The sequence below is a fragment of the Falco rusticolus genome, chromosome 8 (genome assembly GCF_015220075.1).
Source record: "Falco rusticolus isolate bFalRus1 chromosome 8, bFalRus1.pri, whole genome shotgun sequence".
Classification (NCBI taxonomy): Eukaryota; Metazoa; Chordata; class Aves; order Falconiformes; family Falconidae; genus Falco; species Falco rusticolus.
The window spans coordinates 48722536-48747594 of record NC_051194.1 but is presented as its reverse complement, the minus strand read 5'-3'; the positions used below and the strand labels follow the sequence as shown (position 1 = coordinate 48747594).

The following is a 25059-nucleotide window of genomic DNA, read 5'->3' as shown; positions in this document are numbered from 1 at the left end:
GGCTATTGTTTTTACTTTCCTTGCTTGGCGGCACATGTTTCTGGTTTACACCCATACCACATACAACTTCAAAATACATGCCCCTTCAATTCTAAATGGTATTGCTGTTATTTGTCAGATTTTAGATTCACTATGAAACTATGTGTTGTGTGTTCATTACATGAAGTGTTTCTGTGCTGGTTTGAGACTCCATGGATTTGGCTAATTGTCTTGTTAGTTCATTTTCAATTGCTACTGCAACCCTCTGATTTCAGCTACTAGAAAGAGTCCTGAGGCATGTTCTGGAAATCCACAGATTTTGGGAGACATTTTTCTCTGCTGGCAGCTCTTCTCCCAGGAAATACTCTTTTTCTCTGCTTTCATGCTGGTCATTGTCAGCTGTTGCACTCAGAAGAGCAGAATGGGAAAGGATAGGTAGCATTTGACATAAGACATTTCTGGAAGCACCAGGAGCTCAAATTAGCACAAGGACTTACCTGGCAATTTATGAGGGATGGGATGCCTTAGTTTTGTGTGGTTTTGGCACATGGCAGTGTGTAATTTGAGTCACAGTGCAGGATGCTCTCTAGTGTGGAAAGAAGGGGCAAGGAGGAGTGTGTAACTGAATTCAGGCAAAAGATGGGAGCTGGGTTTCACTATAAGATGGAGAAGAGGTAATCCACTGCTGTCCCTATTTCTATAGGGAGCCAAGAGTGCTCTATATGTGGACACGTCTCTGGTGTTGAGGAACATTATGATTAACTTGATTTCTTTGTTAGTGCCATTACCACCTATGTAACAGCTTCTGTCCTGAAACACTTGAGCTACCATTTGAATCAGCCCAGCATGTAATCTATTTCTTGTTCTTCACTGTGTCTTTTTTTGGCAGCTTCTGAGAAATACTGAAGTGGAGGATATACAGATCAGTACCTTGGAGTACTGGTTTCAGTATAGCCTGAGATATATCAGACCCTTGGCACCAATTTGTAAGTGGGTTGAATGTAATTATGACTTTGTAAAAGATGAAAATAAGGAACTGATTGAAGTACACATTGAAGTTAGCATAGCATAACGATAGTGATCCACCTACAGGTTTCTTGGAAGAATCTGAAGGGGAATATTTAAGATGAAATTTCCACATTTATAACCCAATTGTTCACAATGTTAATCTGTTATCGCAATATGACTTGATTTCAAAGGCTGCCTTGTTGAGGTTAACATACAGGCTAAGGCCCACCCTTACCTTCAATAGACTGGAGAAAATAGGATTAAAAATCCTTCTTTCTCTGTTGCGTCTTTTGAGGAAGTCAGAGAAATAAACAAAGAACTGTAATTCCCAGGCTTGCAATAAAAGCCTAAGTGACATGAATCTCAGGTCTTGGGTCCAATATATCTCACTGTTCCACTTGCAAGTTTTGCACTGAGTTAAACTGGGAGAGTGTATAGCAGGAGTTGATGGCAGCTGTCAGGTATGTAGTCACAGCTCACATGAATACTTTTGCTGAAAAAACACCAGTCTCTGGTTCAAAGCTGTCATAACCAGAGGGAGGTCTCAGGGAATATTTTGTTCTTCTTGTTATTTTACCTTTTCTAATCCAACATAGACTTCCAGCATTCCCAAAATAATGTTGAGGAAAGGAGTTCCCTAACATGCTTCCTCAGTGCTTTAAGGAATATTTATTGTCTTTAGTTTGTTTTGAAAGTGAGCTGTCCTTGCTTCATCCTGACATTGGAAGAGACAGTGAGCAATCAGGCCCAGACACCACTCTTGAATGGCAAGCAGCAGCTCAAATCCTATAGTGTACAAAAAGTCTGACTCTTTTCCTCCTGATTATTACTTTACATTTAACTGTATTGAACACTGTTGGCTGTATTAAATCCTGGTCACTGTAAGTTATTTTGATAGTTCTTCACAGTTGGCTTTGCTCTTAACCACTTTGAATAACTATAAATCAGCAGCAAACTTTGTCCCCTTAGAATTCAGCCCTCTATTGCTTGCTTGCTTTTAATAGTTTCCCTTATCATGTTGCTAGCTTCTTTTTTCATATTGTGAAAAATCTTTCTTGAGAAGAGCTTTGCTCTGAGACCCTATATGCTTTCTCAACAGAAATGCTTTCTTTAGATACTTCCCAGTCTGCTTAAAATATTTCATCCCTTTGAATGTGCTCCTAGTGTACTGTTAACAGGCTTCTACATTTTCATGTAGTTCTTTTTTAATTTTCTTTTTCCAAATGTGTCTTGGTTTCTGGAGCTCCAGTATGGATGCTGAACAGAAGTATATTTTGGGCCCTATACAGCATTGCTTTGCAAAAGAAGCATTTTGTCTGCAGGGAGTAGGGCTGCATTCTCATTTATGGGTGCTTTCTGTAGCTGCTCAGTCTTGGGCTTCCAGTCTTCCCACTGTTTATTATTTCATTAAATAAAAAGAGCAATAGTCCTACAGTTCCAGAACCAGCTTCATCCCTAACCCTAGTCCTTGTCTGGGTCTGATGCTGAGCCTGGGACTGCCAGACACTGAGAAACTCATCGGGGGATGAGTCTTTTGGCAGTGCAGCCTGTCCCTCAGTGGCCTCCATCTAGCAGCACTTCAACCTAATGCCAGGCGCTGTCTGTCTCCCAACCCCGTTCCTAACCCTAACAGGATAAGAGCAATGAAGGCCCAGTGGGATCACAGCCACCTCAGAAAGCAGCAGGCACAGCAGTCAAGATGGGGAAATCTGCACCTTCCCATCCATGTCTTTTGTCTCATAGTCAAATTATGATCCCTCTCTCTAGGAAGAGGATGAGTAGAGCCGTCCATCTGTTCATTTGCCACCAGTCAGGCCTAGCTCCAGCACATCAGTTTTATTCTCTTCACTCCCACTGTCTTGCTCCTCTTGTTCACAAGAGAAGTCCTTTGGACTGGCCCAAATTTTTGGATTTTATTCAGTCAGGCTTTATTTCTGCCCTTTGCATTGTGTTGGATTTTTGCAGGCACAGTGGCAGGCTGACCTGGCCCTCAGTTACTGGCTCTCTGAGGAGCAGAGACCCCACACTGAGAGTTGCTGGCTCCCTGCCACCTGCTCCTGTGATAGAAGATGGGTGTCAGAACAAAGCTGGCGGCATGAATTGGCATGATGAGGTGAGAAAGTAGGGTGCACAGTGCTCCAGCTGATGCTTGCCAATGTAATTGCCCTTCAGGCAATAATTCTTGCCAGTGTGATGGCCTCTAGGGACCTTCTGCAAGGCAGCGTAAGCCAGAGCCACTTCTGCTCGCCCATCACTCAGCTGCCATGAGTGTTAACCTTACATTAATTCAAGACTGAACCCCTAGATTCACATTAGTCGCTTTTTCATAATAACAAATTGAAGGAAATTACCTCTTCTTTCAAAACCCTTAAAGTGGAAGGAAAAGAAAATAGTGGCAAAGTTTGGAAGGATGGCCTTGAGAGAAAAATCTTTTGTACTGTGCACATTATAAACACCACAAGGAAGGTGTACTCATCTGGTGCTTGCAGCCTGCTTGGCACTTGCTACAGTAACTTGGTTGTTCTTAAACCAGCAGAACAGATCCCAAAGCCACTTTCCCAATGTGTCCGTAACAATGGCAAAAAATGGCAGTAGTTATATGGCAACAAAAGCAGGAAAGCGAGAACTACTGTAAACTTAAGGCAGAAAAATAAAATGAGGACAAGACCTGAAAAGAACTAAGTTAACTCCCTCAGTTTTCTGCAATAAACCCAGAAAAATCTTAACTCTTAGATTGCAAGAGACAGCCAGATCCTCACAAAGTCAGCTCTAGCAGGTTGGAGCAGTTAACAACTTTGGAGACTTTTAAACCTTCCCTTCTCCAGAGCTTCATGTTTCCCAGATTCTTGAGTCTCAGGGCACTGCAGAGACCTCACTTTCTCCCTTCTGAAGAGCTGGGGGTTGAATACCAAGGACTGCCTTGTCACTACACTTTCAAATTTCTCTCAGATAGGATTCTCAGTTGATTCTTGTTTTGGGAACATTTTTATTTTACCATGTGATAAAAGTTCCTCAGGTCTGGATGACTGCTGTTATACAAATAAATTGGGTTGGGTCATGAAACATACCTCCTCTCTTTGTAGTTCCCCTTCTAAATGGAAGTTTGAAGGTTTCCAAAGGCCAGCCAGACTGACCAGCAGCTAGAAAGTCCACCATCCTGAGAGAGTGAGCAAGAACGTTCCTCGTGAAGCAGCAACTGCCTACAGGGAGTATCACTGTGATAGATGGGGCAGATGGGTCATACAGTGCCTGGGGTGGGGGCTTAGCACCGCAGGATATCCTCATGATGCTGCCTTGTGCTAAAGTCCCAACCTGAATTCTGGCCTGACTGGAAAAAGCCTGTTTATTTTTAACCAGCTTTCCAAGCACCACTGCTGACCACTGAAATTATGAAATGTTTAAAAAGTCCACAGCCAGGAAGTATTGGTTCCTCCCAATGCAGTCTGTGGGACTTGGCAGTAGTTTTTGTAGGATTTCCAGCACATTTGCAAACCTACAACACATTTAAAGCATAAATCTCAGCAATCTGCATGAGCCATCCCCCTTTGCAGTTTATGGCTCTTTAAATGTCTTTAATAAAAACCCTACCACAGGAAACATCTTAAGACGACTGCTATTTCACAGCTTCACTACAGGTTCCTAATGTAAGTTAATAAGGCAAACACAATACCTTACGTTTGCAATAATAATTGCTCAGGCCTCACTTTGAATGATGGCCAAATACCATTGTGCGTGACTTCCTTTGCGGAGCGTCTGAATTACAGCGCAGGTTGAGGCCTGAAAAATCAATGGCTGCTTTAATCACTTAATTAAAGCCTTTGAAAATCATTAGCAATTTGGTAAATTTGAAATATTTATCCATACATCACTTTTAAGCAGACAGTGCCAGACCAGCACAAGTCCATTTGTTACACTGGGGAACTGCTGCTGGAGGGGTGAAAGGAACAGCGTTAGCGCACTGCAGCTGAGTAGGCAAGTGTGTCACCAAAGCTGGAAGACTGAGAAAGTCAAGAGTAACCTCTGTCAGCTTTACCTGATCTACAGTGTTTAGCTGAGGTCACCCTTCAAGTGGCAAAATGCAAGTCAAGAGCCAGGAAAAGTCTTGCTGGCTTACAGAGCAGCAGCCCCCCACAGCTACCACGGGTCTGGATCAACTCCTGCGAGACCTGAACAGCGGAACAGAGCGCGCAGAGGGGAAAAGGAGGCAGCACCAGCAGAATCCTCCGTTACTGAAGGAAAACCAGCTGACTGCAAGGCCACCCTTCAGAGTGGGACTTGTGAATGAATATGGCTTATAAGAATCGTAAAAATAACTTTCTGATGCCAGCAGCCTAATATATAATCTCATAAAGAAAATCGAATCTGAACATGATATTTTAGTCCATCTGGACTAAAGCTACCCATCTGCAGATATTTAACTTTGTTGATAATCTCTCGTCTTGCATATTTATTTTCTTTAACTGCCTCTTTTTTGGAAGCAGTGGCATCTAAGCGCAGCACCACTGTTCTAAATACATGGTGACTCTTGAGAAAAAAAAAAGAGACCGAGAGGATGAACAAGTAGGCTGAGAGGAACTGACCGGTGCACGGTGCTTCACGTTCCTCCAGGGCTGTTGGCCTTATGCAAGCGATGTTTAATTTTGTGGAGCTTAAGGGAGCTTAATGAACTCGGGAGAGATGGAGCAGGGGGCTGGCAGCAGCTATTTCAGATAACCTGCTGCAGCTTCTTATTTTTACCAGTTCGGGGGTAAAAACATACTCTGAAGCGAATTGTCTGTCCGCAGGGTGCAGCGTAGCGGCGGTCGAGCAGAGCAAGGCGGCAGGTCACCGTGCTAGCACCCCACGAGCAGGGGCCGCTCCGGGATGTCGCCCTCCGGCACTGCCGGCGTGAGGGTGCCCGCTCGCTGCAGCCCCCGGTGCGCTGCCGGGCGAGGGGCCGGCGCAGCCGCCCAGCCCCGCACCCGCCGCGCTGCCGAGCCCCGCGAGTCCGCGCTTCTCACCCCCGCTGCCCCCCCCCCCGGAGGCCCACGGCAGCCGGCCCCGCGGTTCTCGCCCCCGCTGCCCCCCGGGAGGCACGGCAGGCTGCGCGCAGCCCCGTCCTGCCGGCTGTGCCCGAGCTCCGGCGGGGCCGCCGGGCGCCCCAGCTCTCCCGCCGGGCCCCCGGGGCGGGCCGCGGCCGTACCCGGTGCGGCAGCGACACCTAGCGGGGAGCGGCCCGCCCCGCAGCCGCGGGGCCCCGGCACCGCCCGGCGCTCCGGGCGCCCTCGCCGCTCTGCGGGAGCTCCGCGGCTCGTTGTAAGCACCTCCGCGGGGCTGGAGGAGCGCGGCCACCCACCCGCGCTGCTGGGGAGGCTTTCCAGAGGCTGCAGGAGCGGCTAAGCCTGGGATGCTGCCCTCTGCCAAAGGGCAGGCGCCCGCACATAGCTGGGATACGCGTGGCTCAGTAGGGACCACTGCCGCTACAGCTGGGTTTCAAAAAGCCCGCTCAAGTGAAAACTTCTCCAGTGTTTTATTTGTCTATTTCCTTGGCTTGGTATTTGGCTATTTTATTTCCACCAGAAAGGCCAGCATTCGGTTTGGTTTGACCTGACTTTAGGCTTTCTTTAATGCAAAGTTCAGACATTTAATGTTTTTTATATATGTGATGGTTTCTATTTTCCTTCTCCCTCAATCCAACGAAAATTCATGGTACTTCACCTTTTTCATTTATTCCGTCTGCTAGTTTATGAGTGCTTGGATCAAATATCACAGTAGGCAAAGGAAAATTGCCATAAAATTTTCCTTTTTAGTCCATGATTTACCTATATAAAATATATAAGGCACTGAACTAGGTAACATCCTGCTATTAAACAGCATAATCTTCCAGAAGAACTACTGTGTAATTTAATTCTTACTCTCTTTAAGAAATATAATTTGGGCCATTTCACAGTAAAATATCGACTAAATCAATGAGGAAAGCTTAAATGATACCTTAATGTTTTGAGTTCTTCATTAAATCCATACCTATGAAAAAAATCAGCTGGAAACAACAACACTCAGAAGTGAATAGAATGAAAAATGTTGCTTGTACACAATAACTAATCATTCCAGCAGTGAAAAGAGAGCACATTAGCTTCTCAGCTAACGGCAAAACCCAGGCAATGGCAGAAAAGCATAGAGCGTATTAATATTTCCCTTCAGAAACTGACAAGTTTAAAATAATTTGTCACTTTAATTCCACTGCCTATAAATTAGAAACTGGAAGTACTGGTAACCTCTTTATTAGCATGCAGTCAAGGTGGTCCCAGCTCATTCTCACAATGTATGCAGATTTGAAGTGCTGGAATGCATAAACAAAACCATAGACCTCTACACTTGTAAGAAACTGTCTTCCTCGGTGTAAGAAATGCCATCACACCCTGCTGGACTTTAACAGCTTCATTCTGCTTCCATTAGTCACCTCTGCATTTCCAGCCTCACTATGGCTGCCTGGCTCTGTGAACAAATGCTAGACTGTAGATTTTCAAGCCAACCGTACCCTTCAGAGGTACATCCAATTGCTATGTTCAGGGGAATGGTCTCCCACACGATTGTGATTCACCCCTGTCTATCTATATGATATCCCAGAAAATTGATCTCCAGGATGACAGCTCATTCAGCACTCTGGAAAATTTACCCACGCTGAGCTCCTCTTTAAATAATGACCTGACATTTGTTCTGTAGAGGGAGACAAAGCCCAGACTGGTGAAAACAGTTGGCAGCTGCTTTCATTTGTGCCATTCAGAAGCCAGATGATAATTTGTCCTCTGGGACCCATCACTTCTTGGCAGACAGACCTGTCCAGTGCACTTTGCTATTACTTTTGCTGTTAACTCCCGCCCCTGGTGCATGCAGCACACACACAGAGTCAGTATTCAAGGCAGACTAAACTAAAACTGACTGCCAAGAGTCATAAAGGATTTCATGATACTGAGAACTGGGAGATAAGATCACAGATTAATTTGGTGATGATAGAGACAATGCAGCGGATATTGGGAAAGACAAATGTGTTAGACTACGTAAAAGGTTAAATTAGCTATTGCTCAGAAAAGAGACCCCAGCATCTCCAAACACAGCTTAATGAAGACATTAGCTAAGCAATAAGCAACGGTCAAAAGGGCAGAGTATTACGAATTACTAGGCAAGCAGACCAAACCAGAGAACATTATTCCAGATGAATTGTGAGTTCACCTTTTGCATACAGATCACACACGCTCTCATTCCTCTAAATTAGCTGGAGCAGAATTACAAAATGTACAGACAAGGGTGACCGGGATACTCAGAGCATCTACTGGGATGAGTACTGGGAGAGATTAAATAAATGTGGATTACATAAATAAAATTTCCAGCCTGAAAAAAGAGGTTACTAGGGGCTGATAATAATGATGGTACATAAAATTATAAATGGGATCAAGGAGGAGAACAAATGAAACTATTCATTATTTCTCACAGTACAAAACTAGGAGACATAAAACAAAGTCACACAACATAATCACATAACAAAAAAGCCTTTTTTCACACAGTCCATAATTAAACGGTAGCATTCACTATCAAAAGATGTTGTGGACAGTAACAATTTAGGGTGGTTCAAAGAGGTGCTTATCTTGGACAGCAAAGCTACAAAATGCTTCCCAATACTTGGAAACACTATGTAAACAGACAGGGCTGTCCACACATTACCTGCAGAAGAGCAGTACCAATGACAGACAACTGTATGCATTTATTATCCACGCGCGTGGTCCCACCACATCTTACATCCCTACGAGGGGACGAGATATGTATATTTTTCATACTATACTTCTTATTCTATCTATTCCTGGCAGGTTTTATTTTTAAGGATCACCCCAAATTGTTGCTAGCATGTTGGATGCTTTCTGTTCAACCCACCAACAGAGGTACTCACAGCTGCACTCCAGAGACACAATGCGCACAGAGAGGTGAGAGAAGACAAGCTGAAGCAGGTTTCCCTCTTTAAGGAATAAAAAGCAAAAGCTCCTATATGCTGCAAACATTCCATCAATTATCTTCCAAGTGCTTTATCTGCTCTTCTACCTAAGCTACAGTTGAACGTGTCTAATTATCATTGACATCAGCAAGGTCAGGCAGCAGTACAAGCAGCCGTGTTGTTGTCTCACTTCTCCCTTTAAAACACGTGCTCTATTACACGATCTCTCCTGTTGTCTTGGGATCCTCTCCAGCCGCTTTCAGCTGAGGTGGTTAGTGAGTGAAAGGGAGTGGTGGCTCAGCCTTGAAAGTTACCATGCGGTACAAACGCAAGCGGTGACACCATGAAAAGGCTGAAGGGATACCGCACACAAAGCAGCGCTGAATTCTCAAATGCATCTATTTCCCTGACTATAGCGCGGGCTGCAGAAATACAATGGTGGTTTATGGCTGAAACAAATCTCATTTTAGTCACACTACTGTCACCGTCCTTTGAAGATGTTTTAGTTCAGAATGCCTGCACAGGCCTTCCTTCTTTCACACAAATATCTAATGCTGAGTTTTGCTGAAGAAAATGCAGGAAAGACGAAATTCACCCTTCAGACTGGAGTCCGGAGTCCTTCCTTTGCTGGCTGCACCCATGCAGATGAGACTCCAGTGGCAGAAGACTGTAAGATCAATATAGAAGCTGCTGTGGTCTCCAGCTTTCTCCCCTACAGCGCTGTGGTGACCCAGGCAGGGCCATGGGGAAGCTGTGGCAGCAGTGGCAAAGGGGCAGCTGCGGCTGCCCTGGCTGGTGTAAAGCCCCGTGGCCCAAGCCTTGCAGCTTTCCCATGGTGGTGCAGGCAACTGGGGACACTGCTGTGAGGCCACAGATCTGGTTCCCACACATGAAAGTAAAGGAAGGGAGAGGCTTGGTTTCACTTTCTGCAGTACTCATGGCCACAGATAAGCTGGTACAGAACAGGAACCGGCGTGCAGCCAAGTGTAGCAGTTTCCCCACCAAGAGGCAGGGAGGGAGCAGAGCACAAAAGAGCCCTGGTTCAGTTCCTGCTTTCCTTACCGGGCTGTCTTGCTCTGTAGCCCCGTAGGACTCTCTTCCCTTCCTGGCTATAGGCTTAAAATGATCACTAGTCAACACTGATCAGTGAGACTGTCTCCACATAAGGCACCCACACATCGCTAAGACATCACAGAACGTAAGGCAGCTCACCAAGAACATGTTAGTAAAGAAATAACAAGGCTTACATATTTACCTTTCCATTGTAATTAATATATTTTATTTAATACATTTATATTCATCCCTCCCTTCTCATTTGATACGACAAAGCGTTTGCTCTGAATATAGACAACGACCTCAGCTGAAAAGCAGAGATGTGACCGTGTTTGCTCATTTGGTTTGGCCCTCTCTGTTCCTCAGCAGTGTCACAGCTGGTTCCCATGTGAGTGCTCCCTGTGTCCAGAGATCAGGCAGCCTGGTTCAGGCACCTTCCCAGCCAGCTGCATGTGTTCCCCACTCAGATCCCACAGAACAAGAAAAGCCCATCCGAAATAGAGAGGAAGAGGGAATAAGAGGTATCTTTAGATCGTCTTTTCACATAAATGTTATTTCAATTCACTTTTTCTCAAATACAGAGCCCAGTGATTGGTGATAAGAAGATGGAACTGAAAATTAAAACTGTAAAATAGGATCAGTGCTGTGCTTTGATAGTGTCCAGTATTCACCCCAGCACAGCCAGGAAGGAAATAGTTTGAAAACACCAGATGCTCATTGCAATTGGTATTTTGCATGTATTTCCAGCACAGATTTCTCCCCTCCCCATGAAAACAGACACACATTCTCATTTAACAACTAATTGATTTATTTAACAATACAAATTTCTTTCTACTGCATGGTTTAGCAGAGAGAACTTGAGAAACAAAATTAGCTTCTTTTCTTTTTTTTTTTTAAAGTTTAAATGTTTACACAAAAACAACCTTTACTTCAGTAAATATAAAATTTACACACAAAGAAACTACATTAAAAAAGAACAGAATCATGACAAACCGACCAAAAAAAAAAAAAAAAAGAAAAAAAAAAAAAAAAGATGGGAATTCAGTGTAAAGGATCCAATTGCAAGGAAGGCAAGATGGGGCAACACTAACAAGGCATCCCACTTGTACACCTAGGTATCTGAAGTTGTAGGTACAATACAAACCAAAAATACATTAAAATTAGGATTAAAACCTGTATTTTTATACCATAATATTTTATGATAAATATCTGTAAATTCTGTAGGCAACACAGTTAATGTGTGAAATACATAGTTTGCTCTTCACTGGAAAGTCACTGGAGTGGTGTACGAGCACCGTGTCACCACGAGTGCACTAATGGTCATCAGTGAGCAGACTTTAGGTGTCCAGCCCAGACGTGATAGCCCCTTGTTTCTTTGCCAATCTGTGCTATTTCTCACACGTCCAATGACATAATGAGAAACTCTGGTCACCTTCAGCAGTGATTTCCAGCACTTCATCTCCTGGCATTTGTTACCTGACTTAGGCATATTCATCTGCCAGATCCCCTGTTTCTCATTCCCTTTTGCACTTTATAACCTGAACTCTAAAGCTATCTTGTAGCTACCAAGAGAGACTGGCTTCTAGGTTAAGATATTTGGGATACACAGTTCTTCAAGCCACCTTCAGGAATCTGTAGAAATATTTAAAGTAGGGTGGACAATTCATGGTCAAAGGTTATGTGATACAAAAAACAGGGACCTATATAGTGATGGCTAACTTTAGATCTAAATCTTTAACATTTTTTCTATTGCTTTAATATTTAAACAACATTCAGTTTTCATATATTAAATGAGCATCTTACTGATGGAAGTGCTACATTATCTCCAAAAACACCAGGTAGTAAGGGGGACTGTAAAGTTTAAAATTAAGTGTATTTTTAAAAATCATTTAAAGGGTTCAAGTCTCTTTTTTTTTTTTTTTATAATCAATATTGTGACTGGCAACCTATAAAAGCTTAAATTATAAAACTATTAGTGACTCTACTTTTTAAACTGTATGTACTATAAAGCTGTATCTTTGTTACTTACAGATGTTACAAAATTTCCAAGCCAGAAAGTGAAGGGGGGGAAACATAGTCTAAAAGTTTTACAGATTTATTATTCACTAACAAAGGTTCATTTCCCCCACAACCGTTTTTATGTCATAAAAATCTGATTAGATTTATTCTACTCCTCTCTTTTCTGGACAGATGATACAGTGTTCAATCATGCTTTGGAAGACCATTTTCAATGGATAACTGTAGTTCTCTAGATCAGCAAGTCCGACTTGCTTTACTTAGAAACAAAAGCACCAGACTATCTCTAACTTGGCCCTTGTCCTGCAAAAAAAATTTTTGTAGCAAGATTCAGGCAGTCTGTTATGAAAGCAGGACCAGCCCTGAAGCAACCAGCTACATTAACTTCTGGAGCAAGCATGTGCAATGCTCTCATTCCGACTTGAGAAAGAGCCGAACAGTATTAAATTTAAGGAAACTGTAGAAATGACATTTGTTCTGTTAAAAACAAAACAGGGAAAACTTAAACAATCCACAGGTGTGCATTAAACATTTAATAGCAAGCCTTTGCTTATGTATATTAATTTAAAGGTTATCCACAGGGATCTGTGATACATTGGCCCTGCCTTGTTACTATAATTAAATTTATTCAAATATTAATTTAAAATAGGAAAACAAAGAAACTACTCCTTGGGGAACATGTTTATTGTGTTTGAGATGATACACTGGGTGCTCTCTGAGCTACAAAGGGAAAAAGGAAATCCTTTCATTACAAACTGACAAAGGTAAAAGTTAAAACAGTTTTCACAACAGCATGTACCACATATTGGAAATAGATCTGGGTTTAATACAAATGACATAATTCCTAGTAATCTACAGCTACCTTTAATAACTTCATACAGATAATGAATTAGGCTAAAATGCACTATAATATTTGGTTGACTTCAGGAACAGTATCCTTAGTACATCACAAAATACATTTTGATATCCCAAAGAAGCAAGACTTGCAAGTAGGCATTTTAAACATAACTAATCTACAGCTACAAATTTCTACTCTTGATAGCATTTACCTTTTTGGGGGGCAGTATCCCAGTCTTCAAAAGGATAAAAGCAGAGTAGAATCAGTATAACATATACACAGAAGTCCGTATTGTAAAGGCTATAAAGATTTGTTGCACACTGCAAAGTTGCCTTCTGCACCTTCACACTGCACAAGTAGTTTGTCATTTATGTTGCATATCTCTTGGTCCACTGTCTGGCTATCCTGTCATGTTCTGCTCTGTTGGTCAGGTACTGAGTGGCTATGCTTCCAACCAGAGGGTCAGCTGCAAAAGGCAGGAGAAGATGCATTAGATGCCATACCAGAATAAAACCAAACCAAACAAAAACACACACATGATTTAAAACACGGGACCTATTTCAAAATAGTCTTTGTTAGGCCAGAAAATGCTGTGAGGTATAGTAGGGCTCTTATACAAGACTTTCCAAGAGAAAGTACACAAGGCACAATGAACAGAAAAAGAGAAATGGAAAAATCTGTCATGGTCATATGCATATTAACAAATCTTGCACCAGCCAGGTGCCCTGCTTGCACCCCTTTGGAAGGGCCGCTGGGCGCAGGGGATGCTCAGTGAGCGCCGTCTGGCACACCCCTGTCACAGTGCTGGACAAGACTCATGTACATTAGAGTATCAGGACTGTAGGACATACACCGAGGGGATTCAGTCTGCCTCAAGAGTCACCAAACTTTTACATCGTAGCGGCTAATCCATTTCTCCCTGATCATTACCAGTATTTCGTAAATGAACGGTTATCTTATTGCTACTGCTCAGTTCCCGCCCTGACCACCCGCAGGCAACTAGCATTCATTTCCTAACGACACTAGTCACCCAGTTGTTGTGGAAAAACTGCTGCTTCCAGTGGAGTTCCTCCCCTTCCAACAGGAACAAGAAACTCAGAAAAATGGAAAAATCTCTCTGAACACTGTCCCACCCACATCTGCAAGATTAAATGTTTCAATTGCTGCCTTAAGAGAAGGGACTTCCTGCGGCCCCTTCTGATCTGCAGGATTTGTGAGTTTATAACTCAAAAGAACTTTGCTGCTTTCCTAGATTGACTGCTCATTAGCTGGAGCTCCTGCAATACAGACCTTCAATAATATCAGCTTATTTTTTCCACCATATCTTGGGGGAAAAATGGGCTTAATGCTATTTGCTTTCTGTTGTGCCACAGGAGTGAAAAGTGCCATTAACTGGGGGACTGCACCCAAGCAGGCGTGTTTCATACCAAATTTAAAAAAACAGTAACTTTTATTTAATCTGCATAGAATCAAATATACAATTACATTCCATGGCAACTAAGTCACACGACTAACAGTGGATGCTCAGAAAACAATCAGCTCCTTACCTGGGTTGCAGTCTGTCAGAAGAGAACAAATAGACAGCAGAACCTTTGAAATAGTCAAAGCAGGGCTCCAGTTGTCTTTCAGGATATCCAGACAGATGACTCCCTGACTGTTGATGTTGCAGTGATAAATTCTGGTACGGAAAGTAACCTGGAATCACAGCATAAGAGACAGAAAGGTCATTCAGTGTTGCCCAGCAATGCTGCCCCTTGACTCTAAGCAGCAGCAGTGTCTGGGGTGCTCCCGGTTCTGCAGAGCTTCTGTGGAGTCAGCTCCTCTGCTCATTTTCTGAAACACAATTATTTCACAGAAAAGTGTGTATTTACTGTAGCCATGGCTACCTGTAAGAAACCTACCATGGAGATCCTTGGTACACAAACTGCTTTCACAGAGGCCCTATCTGTTACCCACAAAAATTAGGACCTACCTTGTAATGCTATGTGCTATTTAATGAACATATCAAGCATGTCAAGAACGATCTAATGACAAATGTAACTTTACTACCATTTCTGATGGTGAAGAAGTAGACAGAATTTGGCTGCATGTGCAATACTAGTTGATCTCCTCCTTTATTTCGAAATCCTAAATACAGACCGTGAAAATCAATATTTGAAATCAGAGTATTGTATTATTCTTGTTAAAATTAACAATGAAATCTTTGCCTTACCCTTCATTAGGCAGGACATAATATACAGCCAAAACAGTGCTATCACACTAACACCATCCTTGTTTTTAAATTATTTCAGAGTAGTATCAGTAGAGCATGTAAGCATTATTCTGCACAAATAAGAGGTTAGAGACATTTCTAAGTGCTTTAATTATATAAAGACAAGGAGATGAGGAAATTTTTCTTTTTCTTACTGAAGCAGGGGAAAAAATCCAAGATGTTTTCTGAAACTACTGAAAATTCAAAAATGATCACGCTCTAAAAAAATTCTACAAGATTTTCAGGAGGAATTGGTCTAAAACTCTGTAGCACTTCATTTTAACAATCTTAACTCAGAGAGTATTAAATTTTGTGGGTTTCAGAGAAGCGTGAAATACATAGAGTTTATTACACTTTATGCTGTAATCCTTCTGGGAATTGAAAAACGTGTCTGATTTATGGTAACAACATTATAGCCACAAGAGCCGTAAGTTGTAGAAACAGAACGTATCGGTCTTTGCAAATGTCAGCAGCGTCCTTTCTGGTGACTTGGTCAACAGTTGTAATTTGGCATTAAGGGAGGGGAGAAAGGAACAACCTTTAACTTCTTTGATATCGGTTAGAAATTGTAATTTCTTACACGTCCATACTATTTCCAAACAAGGAAATTAAATTTTAGTTTAAGGTTAGTTTCATTTAATAATAAGAACTTCTGCTTACAAATATTATCAAAGAAGGTTGTTTATCTTACCAGTAGTAGACAGATTGACAATTTACAATAACAGAAATCATCACAGTATTACCCAATTTGAAGTCACAATATAATACTCCAGTTGTCTATCTAAATTTACTTTAGCTTTCTGTTATTTTGCTAAAAACCATGTGAAAATAAATAATATAGAATCTGTTTCATAACAGAAAAAGTTTATTATAAATATATTTTAGTAGCTGGAATGAGAAGCATAAGTAGGTCTTGCACTGTCTTCTATTGAAATTAAAAATTCTTGAATCTTAACTATTGATCAGAATTATCATCTCATTTATCACTTGGTAAAGCTTGGAAATCAGTATTTACTGTGGTAATCAGGATATAAATTAGACACAGGATTTTTCTCAAACTGCCAGCCAGAGTTTGGATCTTGTTGTTTTCAAGAGACATAAACAGATCTGATATTCAGAAAGGAATAAGCACTCACTCCTTGCAAGTTACATTTTTCTCACATGTGGAAAAATGACAAACACAATAAAAACCTTACCCTTACCTTTGGTGGCTTGAATGGATAGTCAGATGAAAACGTGATATCCAGGAAAAAAACACCTCCTTCATATACAGAACCTGGAGGTCCAAGTATAGTAGATCTCCATTCGTAAATGTTATCCCCTTTAGGACCAGCACTGTGCAAAAAGAGAGAGAGAGAAAGAGTCAGGTGTTACCTTTGAGAGAGGTGTTTTATGGATTTCCTTCTACATTCATTTTGTTTAACACAAACCACTTGCCTATCTTTAACATCTGCCTAATTTCCGACTGGTTTCAGGGCACTGAGTGTTTTAAACTGGCACGAAAGCTGGGCACTCCGCTCTCCCATTGGAGATACAGCAGTGAAACAGCCTGACAACGAACTGCTGAACTGTCACTGTATGAAACATACCCCCAGATCTGCTTTCCCGAGTATGGGGTTGCTCTGAGCTTCTACATCATGCCCTTCCGATGACATCACAACCATACACAAAAACAGTTGAATATTTCGACTGCATTCATCTTCTCCAGGCATTAGATGAATCATACTGTCATAAAAACCACGACCTACACATATATTGATACATATCCATTGCCACTTGCTTCACAGGGTAAAGCGAAATGTTAGACCTTGGGCAGGAAAACTGGGGATGGAAGACACAGAATCAAGTAACCCGGAACTGAGCTTCTTACAGCACTGTCAATCCAAATAACTGTTTCCTTCAGGATATACTTGCGTTACGCCTCCAGAAAATCACCATTGAGACTACTAGCCAAAATAGTTTATTTTAAGAAGTATGATACTGAATGTATTTCTCACTAGGGGAAGGGGTTATTGCATCATTAATTATTAAAGTAAAGCTTTAAAGAAGGGATAATGAACAAGCATTTTCTTGACCTCTGAGCTATCACAATTAATGCTATTATCAAGCAGTAACCATCTAACCTCCTCACAAAAAAATCAAAGCACCATCTTATTTCTGTAAGCAAGTCTCATGAACCTAACCTTCCACAAAAGGTCCTGAATCTGAGCTGCCGAGATCAAAACCAACTGCTATGGAAAACACCTCCACTGAGCTCACGCAGGTATAGTGGATTCATCACATCAAATCACAGACTCAGAGAATCATTTAGGTTGGAAAAGACCTTTGAGATCATCAAGTCCAATTGATAACCCAGGACTGCCAAGTCCATCACTAAACCATGTCCCCAGGCACCACATCCACACATTTTTTAAAACACCTCCACAGATGGTGACTCTACCACCTCCCTGGGCAGCCTGTTCCAGAGGTTCAACACCCTTTCAGTGAAGAAATTTTCCTAACATCCAACCTAAACCTCCCCTGGCGCAACTTGAGGCCGTTTCCTCTTGTTCTGTCACTTGCTATCTGGGAGGAGAGACCTACCCCACCTGCCTACAGCCTCCTTGCAGGTAGTTGTAGAGAGCAGTAAGATCCCCCTCTGAGCTTTCCCTTTTCTCCAGACTAAACCACTCCAGTTCCCTCAGCTGCTCCTCATAAGACTCGTTCTCTAGACCCTTCACCATTGACATTGCCCTTCTCTGGACACGCTCCAGCACCTCTGCATCCTTCTTGAAGTGAAGGGCCAAAACTGAATACAGTATTCAAGGTGAGACAAGCCAATACTGTGGCACTGTAAAAGATCCTTTCAATTCTCCCCACCTCGGCAGCCTCCCAGGCACCACCTACATCTCGCAGATACATGGGGAAGCGCCCTCATCCTTCTGCCTCTGTGGTCCCTAGGAATAGGCGCTGAGGACTGTCATCATATGTGATTGCACATGAAGCAAGCAACAGGGCATGGCACCATCTGTAGCCTGGGAGTTTGTGGTTTCTGGCATTGCTCGACACTCAGAGGAGCCTCCCTACAAGCCCTCCAAGTGTTAAGGCTCTTCCTATGTCATGTCACCTCATGTCTTTGTCATACATTTGTCCACAGTCTATAACATGGCATGTTGGACATTCATCCTTACCATGCAGCCAAACACGTGGAGACACTCACCACAGAGAAGGAACATGAGCAGTCCGCACTATGCATCTGCAATTCCTACACCAAAAATTCAGCTATTTTTACATTAAGATCATATTTGAGAAACAACCAAAAGCTGATTTTGATTATGAATTCCCTTTCAATTCATTACTTTCCAACATGTTTTTTATCTTGAGGACGTTTCGTGTACCAAATGTTTAAACTGTTGCAGGCCTTTCATTAAACAGGACAAAATAATCATGGATTTTGGCTAACACTGTATTTAATTAAAAACAAGAACATATTTGATGGAGCTGTAGCTATCTTCCTGTTGCCAAAATGAAAGTAGGTAAGAACAGTGTGCTGGTCTCCACAGTACAGCTAGGGAAGAAAACCAAGAAGTGCTGTCAAAATAAAGTTTGGGTCTAAAATCACTGATTTTACCTTTCTCTTTGCAATGCATGCACAAAAGTGGAAGAAAAACAGTGGAAAAATTTCAGGGAAATAAGGGGAAATCCAGAGGCAAGGAGGTCCATTTTCAATGACCTGTTCATACCCTCAGTCACTTGAGAAGATAATTCTATTCATGCTCTCTAAAAAGCAATTAGTGTAAGAACTGAAAATATTGGGGCAATAATGACAATATTTAAAACCCACACAGGCCACTGAAAAGTTTTAATTAATTCTTGACATTCATCAAGCTTACAGCTAATTAGTATTGTGCTTGGAAACCAAATTTCTATGGAGCAATTCCATTTCAGCATTAGATGTCCTAATGACTGTTTTACAGTTTAATGCAGAGGTTAGTGCTCTTGCCTCATGTGTCAGGTACCTTTCTTCCATACACCCCTAACAGCTGGATGCAATTCAATCAGATTAATGAAACAGCTCCATTAAATTAGTGACATATTTCAGACCAATGAATCAGTCACAATTAACCGTGGCACTAGTCCGGTGCCAAACTATCTGGTAATCACTCACCAAGTCAGAGCAAGGGCATCTATCAGCTAGTAGCCAGAAGCTAAGTGCAGTAACTCTATGCCTGTCTGCTATTCTCTTCTATGCTACCACTAGCAATATATAAAAGGACTGGGCTATAATATGAGAAGGGAATTCCTAACCTTGTAAGAGAAAGAAAATGCTGTTTGAACTCCTTCCTACTCCTGAGAAAAGATCGCTGCAATGTCAAAACTAACACAAAGCTGTAATGATAATTACACTCAGATAAAGGAAAAAATTGTTAAATTGAAAAATTTCATTACACCTGATGGAGATCTGTGAAACAGCTGAAGTGGTATCTCACTTCCAGTGGTGTAAAAGATACCCCTGCTTCATTAGCAACATGAAATCCCCCACAATTACTACGTTATTGGTGTGAGGAGACAGGAGATGCGTGAGCAGGTACAAGACACTACACTTGGCTTCTACCACCTGCATATTTCCATTGCGGATCATCCTCAGCCAGCTATACCCCACTTTGGCTTTTGTATACATACCAAGGTAATCCTTTTTGGAAGTAAACAGATCCACACTCTCCAAGGCTTAGCAAAATATACCAGACCTACTCAGGTCAGTCTCGGCCTCTGCAATGATTTCCACAAGGACAGGGCAGTGGGGTCACACCCACTCGGGCAGCTGCAGAGGAGAGCAGAACGTGCAGTCCTGCCTCAGGCAACACTTCAGTTGCGTACCCAGCTGGAAGCGACTGCCCGAGCCCCCCTGGAGTCACTGCAGAGCATCCCTCAGTGCTGCAGAAAGCCCCAAGCAGGGAACTGCCACTCCCTAGTGCAAATCTAACTTCTCTGTTCCTGCAGAGGACAGCAGAAAACCCAGGCTGAAAACTGGGAATAAGGAAGCTTTGCTCTGTCCGCAATGTTCTATTTCACTGATACACCCAGAAGAAATACTCTTCTGCTGTTGGGCACTAAAGAGGCTGGCATGGGAGGTGCTTCTAGGGGCTCTACTAGAACTCTTTATTCCTGTAAGTTCTCCCGCTATTCAAGAGACTCACTTGCTTATTGCAAGCATGGGCTTCAAGCATCTTACCTTAAACCCTGAGAGCTGTGTTGAGTAACAGCCTAGGAATCTTTCTCACGGTCTGCCACACTAGACAGAATACCCCAGGCAGAGTGCTACAATGGGGAATTTCCATGGTCTTCTTCCCTTTCCATTTTGCATCACTGAAAGACCCAGCTCCTTCTGACTTCCTACCATGGAATCCATATGGACACAAAATCCTCCATTATTCTGTCCTTTAAAACACAAAATCTTGATGGAGTAATGGATCTGATGACAACTTCAGTGTTTTAGCCACACAGCATACATGTGCAGTTCATTGCTACCAGCCTGCTGCCCTCCTAAATTAGTTTACAGAACACCACAAATTCAGTAAAGGCACCAACAGTATATTCTCAATAAAAGAACTGCTCGATTATTTTTTTAAAATATGGGCTAAAAAAAAATCTTAGACAAAATAACAAAGCAAATTAATTGAATTGACAAAACATTCTTTGCAAAATTAAGGGGGTTTTACTTCATACATAAAAGCATGATTATTTTTTCTTAATAAATTAGATAAATTGACAGAATAGTTACCTGGCTACATCTGCTTCCTAAGTAAATATTCATTATGCTACTTCACGAAGGGATACACACCTGATCCAGGTAAGTCAAAGGACTTATAACCATGCTCTATCTAAGATAGTCTGCTGAACAGATTTAATTCACAAGTGTGACTTCAGATGGTGAATTTGAGAAGAAACTCTAGAGGCCCATAAGCTCACACCAGGTCCTTTAAACCTAAGTCTGCTAAACCTTGGCTGTCAGGTTTCACAAAGATGAAGTCCAGCACAGCGATATGAGCATTCACATGGATGTAGCAGCATTCATATCAGCAAGAAGTCTGTTAAGACTCCTGATGCAATGGTTACAGAAATCAGAATTCAGCATTCGTTACAATTCACTAAATAAAAATGCATTAAAGCTGCCCATATAGAACTAGCTGCAGGATGAGAAACTAGGACAAGAAATTTCCAGTCTACATGATGCTAGTAGCATGCTGCCTTCTGCACTTGCTAAATGTGCTTCTGTCAACAGCACTCCTCTGAAACACAGGGCTCTAAATTTGGTGACAGAATGCAACTTCATAGTACTGAGACTGTGATAATTAAGAAAAATGTTGAAGGAAAATGTAATTTAGCTAGATTTGATGTTAACTCTGTGTTATGCTTTGTTATGAGAAACAATTGGGGGCTGTAATAGGGTATAGCTGGGGGCGGGGGGATTTAAAAAAATCTGGTTTTTAGGAAGCTTGTTGACAGTGAAGTTTGTCAGACTCTAAAACAGCCTTATGAGAAATGTCATTGGTGCCATAAACCCAAAGGTAAACATTGGCCTATATCCCAAGATGCCCATCGGGGTGCCTACAGAGCGTGACTTAAGTGGTGGAATATTTTCCTGCATTCTCCTCTCAAGGGCCCCACCCTCAAGGTCTGACACCCAGGCAGGCATCACAAAGGCAGCAGCTAACAAGCCAAATGGGGTACCTGGAGTGAGAGTTAGGTAAGGAATGAGCCCCCTCCCAAATGAGATTCAGGAAAAGTAAAACTCCTAAAGCTCTTCTTCGCAGACTGCTCAACCACCGTAACTCTGTCACAATGGTATAATTACAATACTTTTACAGCAATGTAAGTGAAGACAGTGTTTTATGAGAGGAGCAAGGTATCTTTTTTTATTTTTCTTAATTCAAGTGAAGGTACTAAAGAAAGGAAGAATGAATGCCCTCAAGTATGTTCCACAACCTCATGCTTGAAAAGTCCACTTCACAAAGCTACATAGTGAGTTTTGCAAAAGCCACAACACAGCTTCAGAAACTGAGTTTTACAAATCCTGCTGTAAGGCACTCAGCATGTTACCAGCATGAAAGGCGCTGTTTTGGACAGCAATGTCTCAGCTAAAGCTGTTGGATGATGTTCTAGTTCAGTACCGTGCCACTAGAGGGTAATGGGGCTGTAACAGATCCTACTAGCATATACAAGCCAGGCAAATACAGATCCCATCTGTATTGGGTCTGCCTGCCTCACCATCTAAGCTTCCGAGCTTGATGAACTCCTCTGCAGTGGAAGAAGAAAGCCCCAGCCTCACATAACTCCAGGTTATTGCAGAGGTGGAGATCATATCTACCATATAGCGTACCTAGTGCAGATGCCAATATTCCCAGACAATCCGGGTAGAGAGACCAGTGACCCTCTAAAGCACAAGAAGCATCTAAATACTCCCTAATACCAAGGTACTCCATCTCCCTCTGGTGGCACCTACTTTTCACTGACTGCATGGAGAGCTTGGCTCCTAGCTCAAGCCTCTAAGCTCAGTACTTAAGAAAATATTCCTCACCCTACATGCACTAAGAAAGGGTTGTGTAGCTTTGTATCCACATGCTATCTTGTAGCACACTGGCTTTTTATCTAGCTATAGATACCCACTGCCATGCTGCTCGTAATTAAAAAAAAAAAAATCAAAAACCAAAACACAAAAAAAATCCCACAAGGAACCAAAAGATCTCTGTCTGAGGCAAGCTGTCTCCAAGTTAGTTCAGTATTACTCTGTGAAGCCTGGAGAGAGCCCAAATCACTTATCAGTAGTTGTATTTAATGTTAAACACAGGAATGGAAAGATGCTCAGATTATTTTCCTGCTTTGATATTTTCAACATTTTGAAGCAAATTTATCCATTACCTTTTTTTCTTAATCCTCTTTTCCCTATCATGGAGGCGCTCTTTTATTTTTGGTTACAGAGTACAAGGAAAGGAAATTAGCATTAATTAAAAGACATACGTTTGTGGCTTTCAGCCCTGTGACCTTTAAAAACTGCCAAGCATTGACAGCAGCTTCCATTTTCTTTCAATGCCTCGTTTACATGGCTTTCTGCAGTACTCATTCTCAGTGTTGATATTGTCAGCACAAGTGCCCTAAGCACCTCCACTGACAGAATTTGGGTAGTACATCCTCTATACACAGAAAGTGTACTGGTTTCACTAGCAAGAGCCTTAAGTATAGCCCTAATTTTTGTATTACAGCATTTTTCTAGGGTTAGACACGTGTGGGTTTACTACAGCAATATATCAAATCCATATTGAAAATGCTTTTTGATAAGGTACTTAGTATTATTAAGGTTTCCAGGTTATGTGCAATTTCCCACAAAGAAAAGTTTCAGTCTATTGTGTTCTTTATATAGCTAAAACTGTTCTAATTTTACTTGCCACTGAACTATCTGCTATGTCTGTTTGCTGAAAAAGGTTATTTACTGCTTCTAGCAGATCCATAGAGGCTCTGTGTAACTGAGGATACGCAGACTCTAGTGCACTGTACAAACCTTTGCTTCTGTCACTTCCTTAAAGTCTATCATGCCCTTAAGACTGAAATCTAGAAATTACTGCTGAAAAAAAAAAATAAAATAGAGCCTATTTTTAACTCGTGGATCCCCTGCTAATTCAGCTGGTTGTAAAGTAGTGCAGGACTTGTGCCTGAAGCCATGGTTTGATGCAACAGTAAATTCAACCTGAGCGCTCTGCCTACCAGATCAAAAGCAGCGTGGCTACTCAAAGCGAAGTGCTGGTCCAACATAAAGTAACCTGGCCAAACCGTACACATTCTGAAAATGTCAACGGATTAGCTTTGTAACACCAGGATTTATGATTAATCAGGTATCAGTTGCCCTCTTGCAGCCAGCATAAAGGGGACATAAACTTCAGATTGCACGGTCCAGCTTAGAAATATAATCATGTGGCTGTATTTGGCTCATGTCAAATTGTACCATTAGGGGAACCTAACCAAGTGCAGATCTGCTATTAATCACCCTAAAGAGAAAGATGCAATATTACAGTGTTTTAGACAAAACCTCCAGTGCTAAATTTGCTATCGGTAGAAGAATACACACTGTTGTTACTAAAGGAAGCTGAGTAACAAATCATTTGATAATTCCATCAAAGCTGTACTATGTAGATAACCCAAGTAATATATTTCGGGAAGCTGACAGTTTTTCCACTGCCAAAAGCCCCATTAAATTAGTTCATTGCTACAATCACTCAACTTTACTTTCCTCTTTGTATTCCTACTAGTTCCTAGGACCTTTCTTGCTGCTGTTACAAGTCTGCTTAGGTTCTCTCTGTCTTCCAGAACAATCATAGCCAATTATGGAGACAGAATTCCCGTCATTTTTCTTTTGAAAAATAATTATTCCCAGAATGTAGCTTGCTAAACCACAACAGAAATACTGAATTTAAACCAAGTAACAAAATATATCAGATTGTTTCTTTCTACGCTTTTGACAGAGGAGTTGTAAATATATACTACTCAGGCAATACATAAAATGTTTACCAAACATGAGTTGGTTTTAAAAACGGAGAAATCACAGGACTCACAGGCATGAAGAAAGTTTGTGATGAACATTTCGTCTATTTTTAATATCGAAATCTGCATAGAAGTCCCTGTCACATGCCTACACTACAGAAATTATCCATGCTCCCTATTAAAACACAGAGCAGGACAGTCAGTAAAGGGAAACATTTCTTGCTACATCACCATGTGCTTATAATAACAAAGCCATAATTTACCATAAAATAAAAGACTAGCATCCTGTCATCAGTATTGAAACACTAGTAGTACTAGTGGCAAAATGTGTGCTATTTTCTTAGTGTTGGTATGAAGCTCAATTTGTACTAAGGCCAAATCAATTTGCCACAGAAATCTGTCTACCAGGTATACAGTGCATGTCTTCCTTCCACTCAA

The 25059-nt window shown here is 41.8% G+C and overlaps 1 protein-coding gene across 1 annotated transcript in view; it reads right to left on the bottom strand.

Annotated features, from left to right (window-relative positions):
- Positions 1 to 10793: 10793 nt before the first annotated feature.
- The window catches only part of UBE2E3 (ubiquitin conjugating enzyme E2 E3), a 59664-nt gene continuing 45398 nt past the window's right edge, over positions 10794 to 25059 (bottom strand). Inside the window, exons 4-6 of the mRNA XM_037398242.1 lie at positions 16311 to 16443; positions 14405 to 14552; positions 10794 to 13323 (exon numbers count right to left, since the gene is read on the bottom strand). Of these exons, the coding sequence (XP_037254139.1) occupies positions 13226 to 13323; positions 14405 to 14552; positions 16311 to 16443 (379 nt within the window). The 3' untranslated portion in view covers positions 10794 to 13225. The remainder of the gene's footprint in view (positions 13324 to 14404; positions 14553 to 16310; positions 16444 to 25059) is intronic.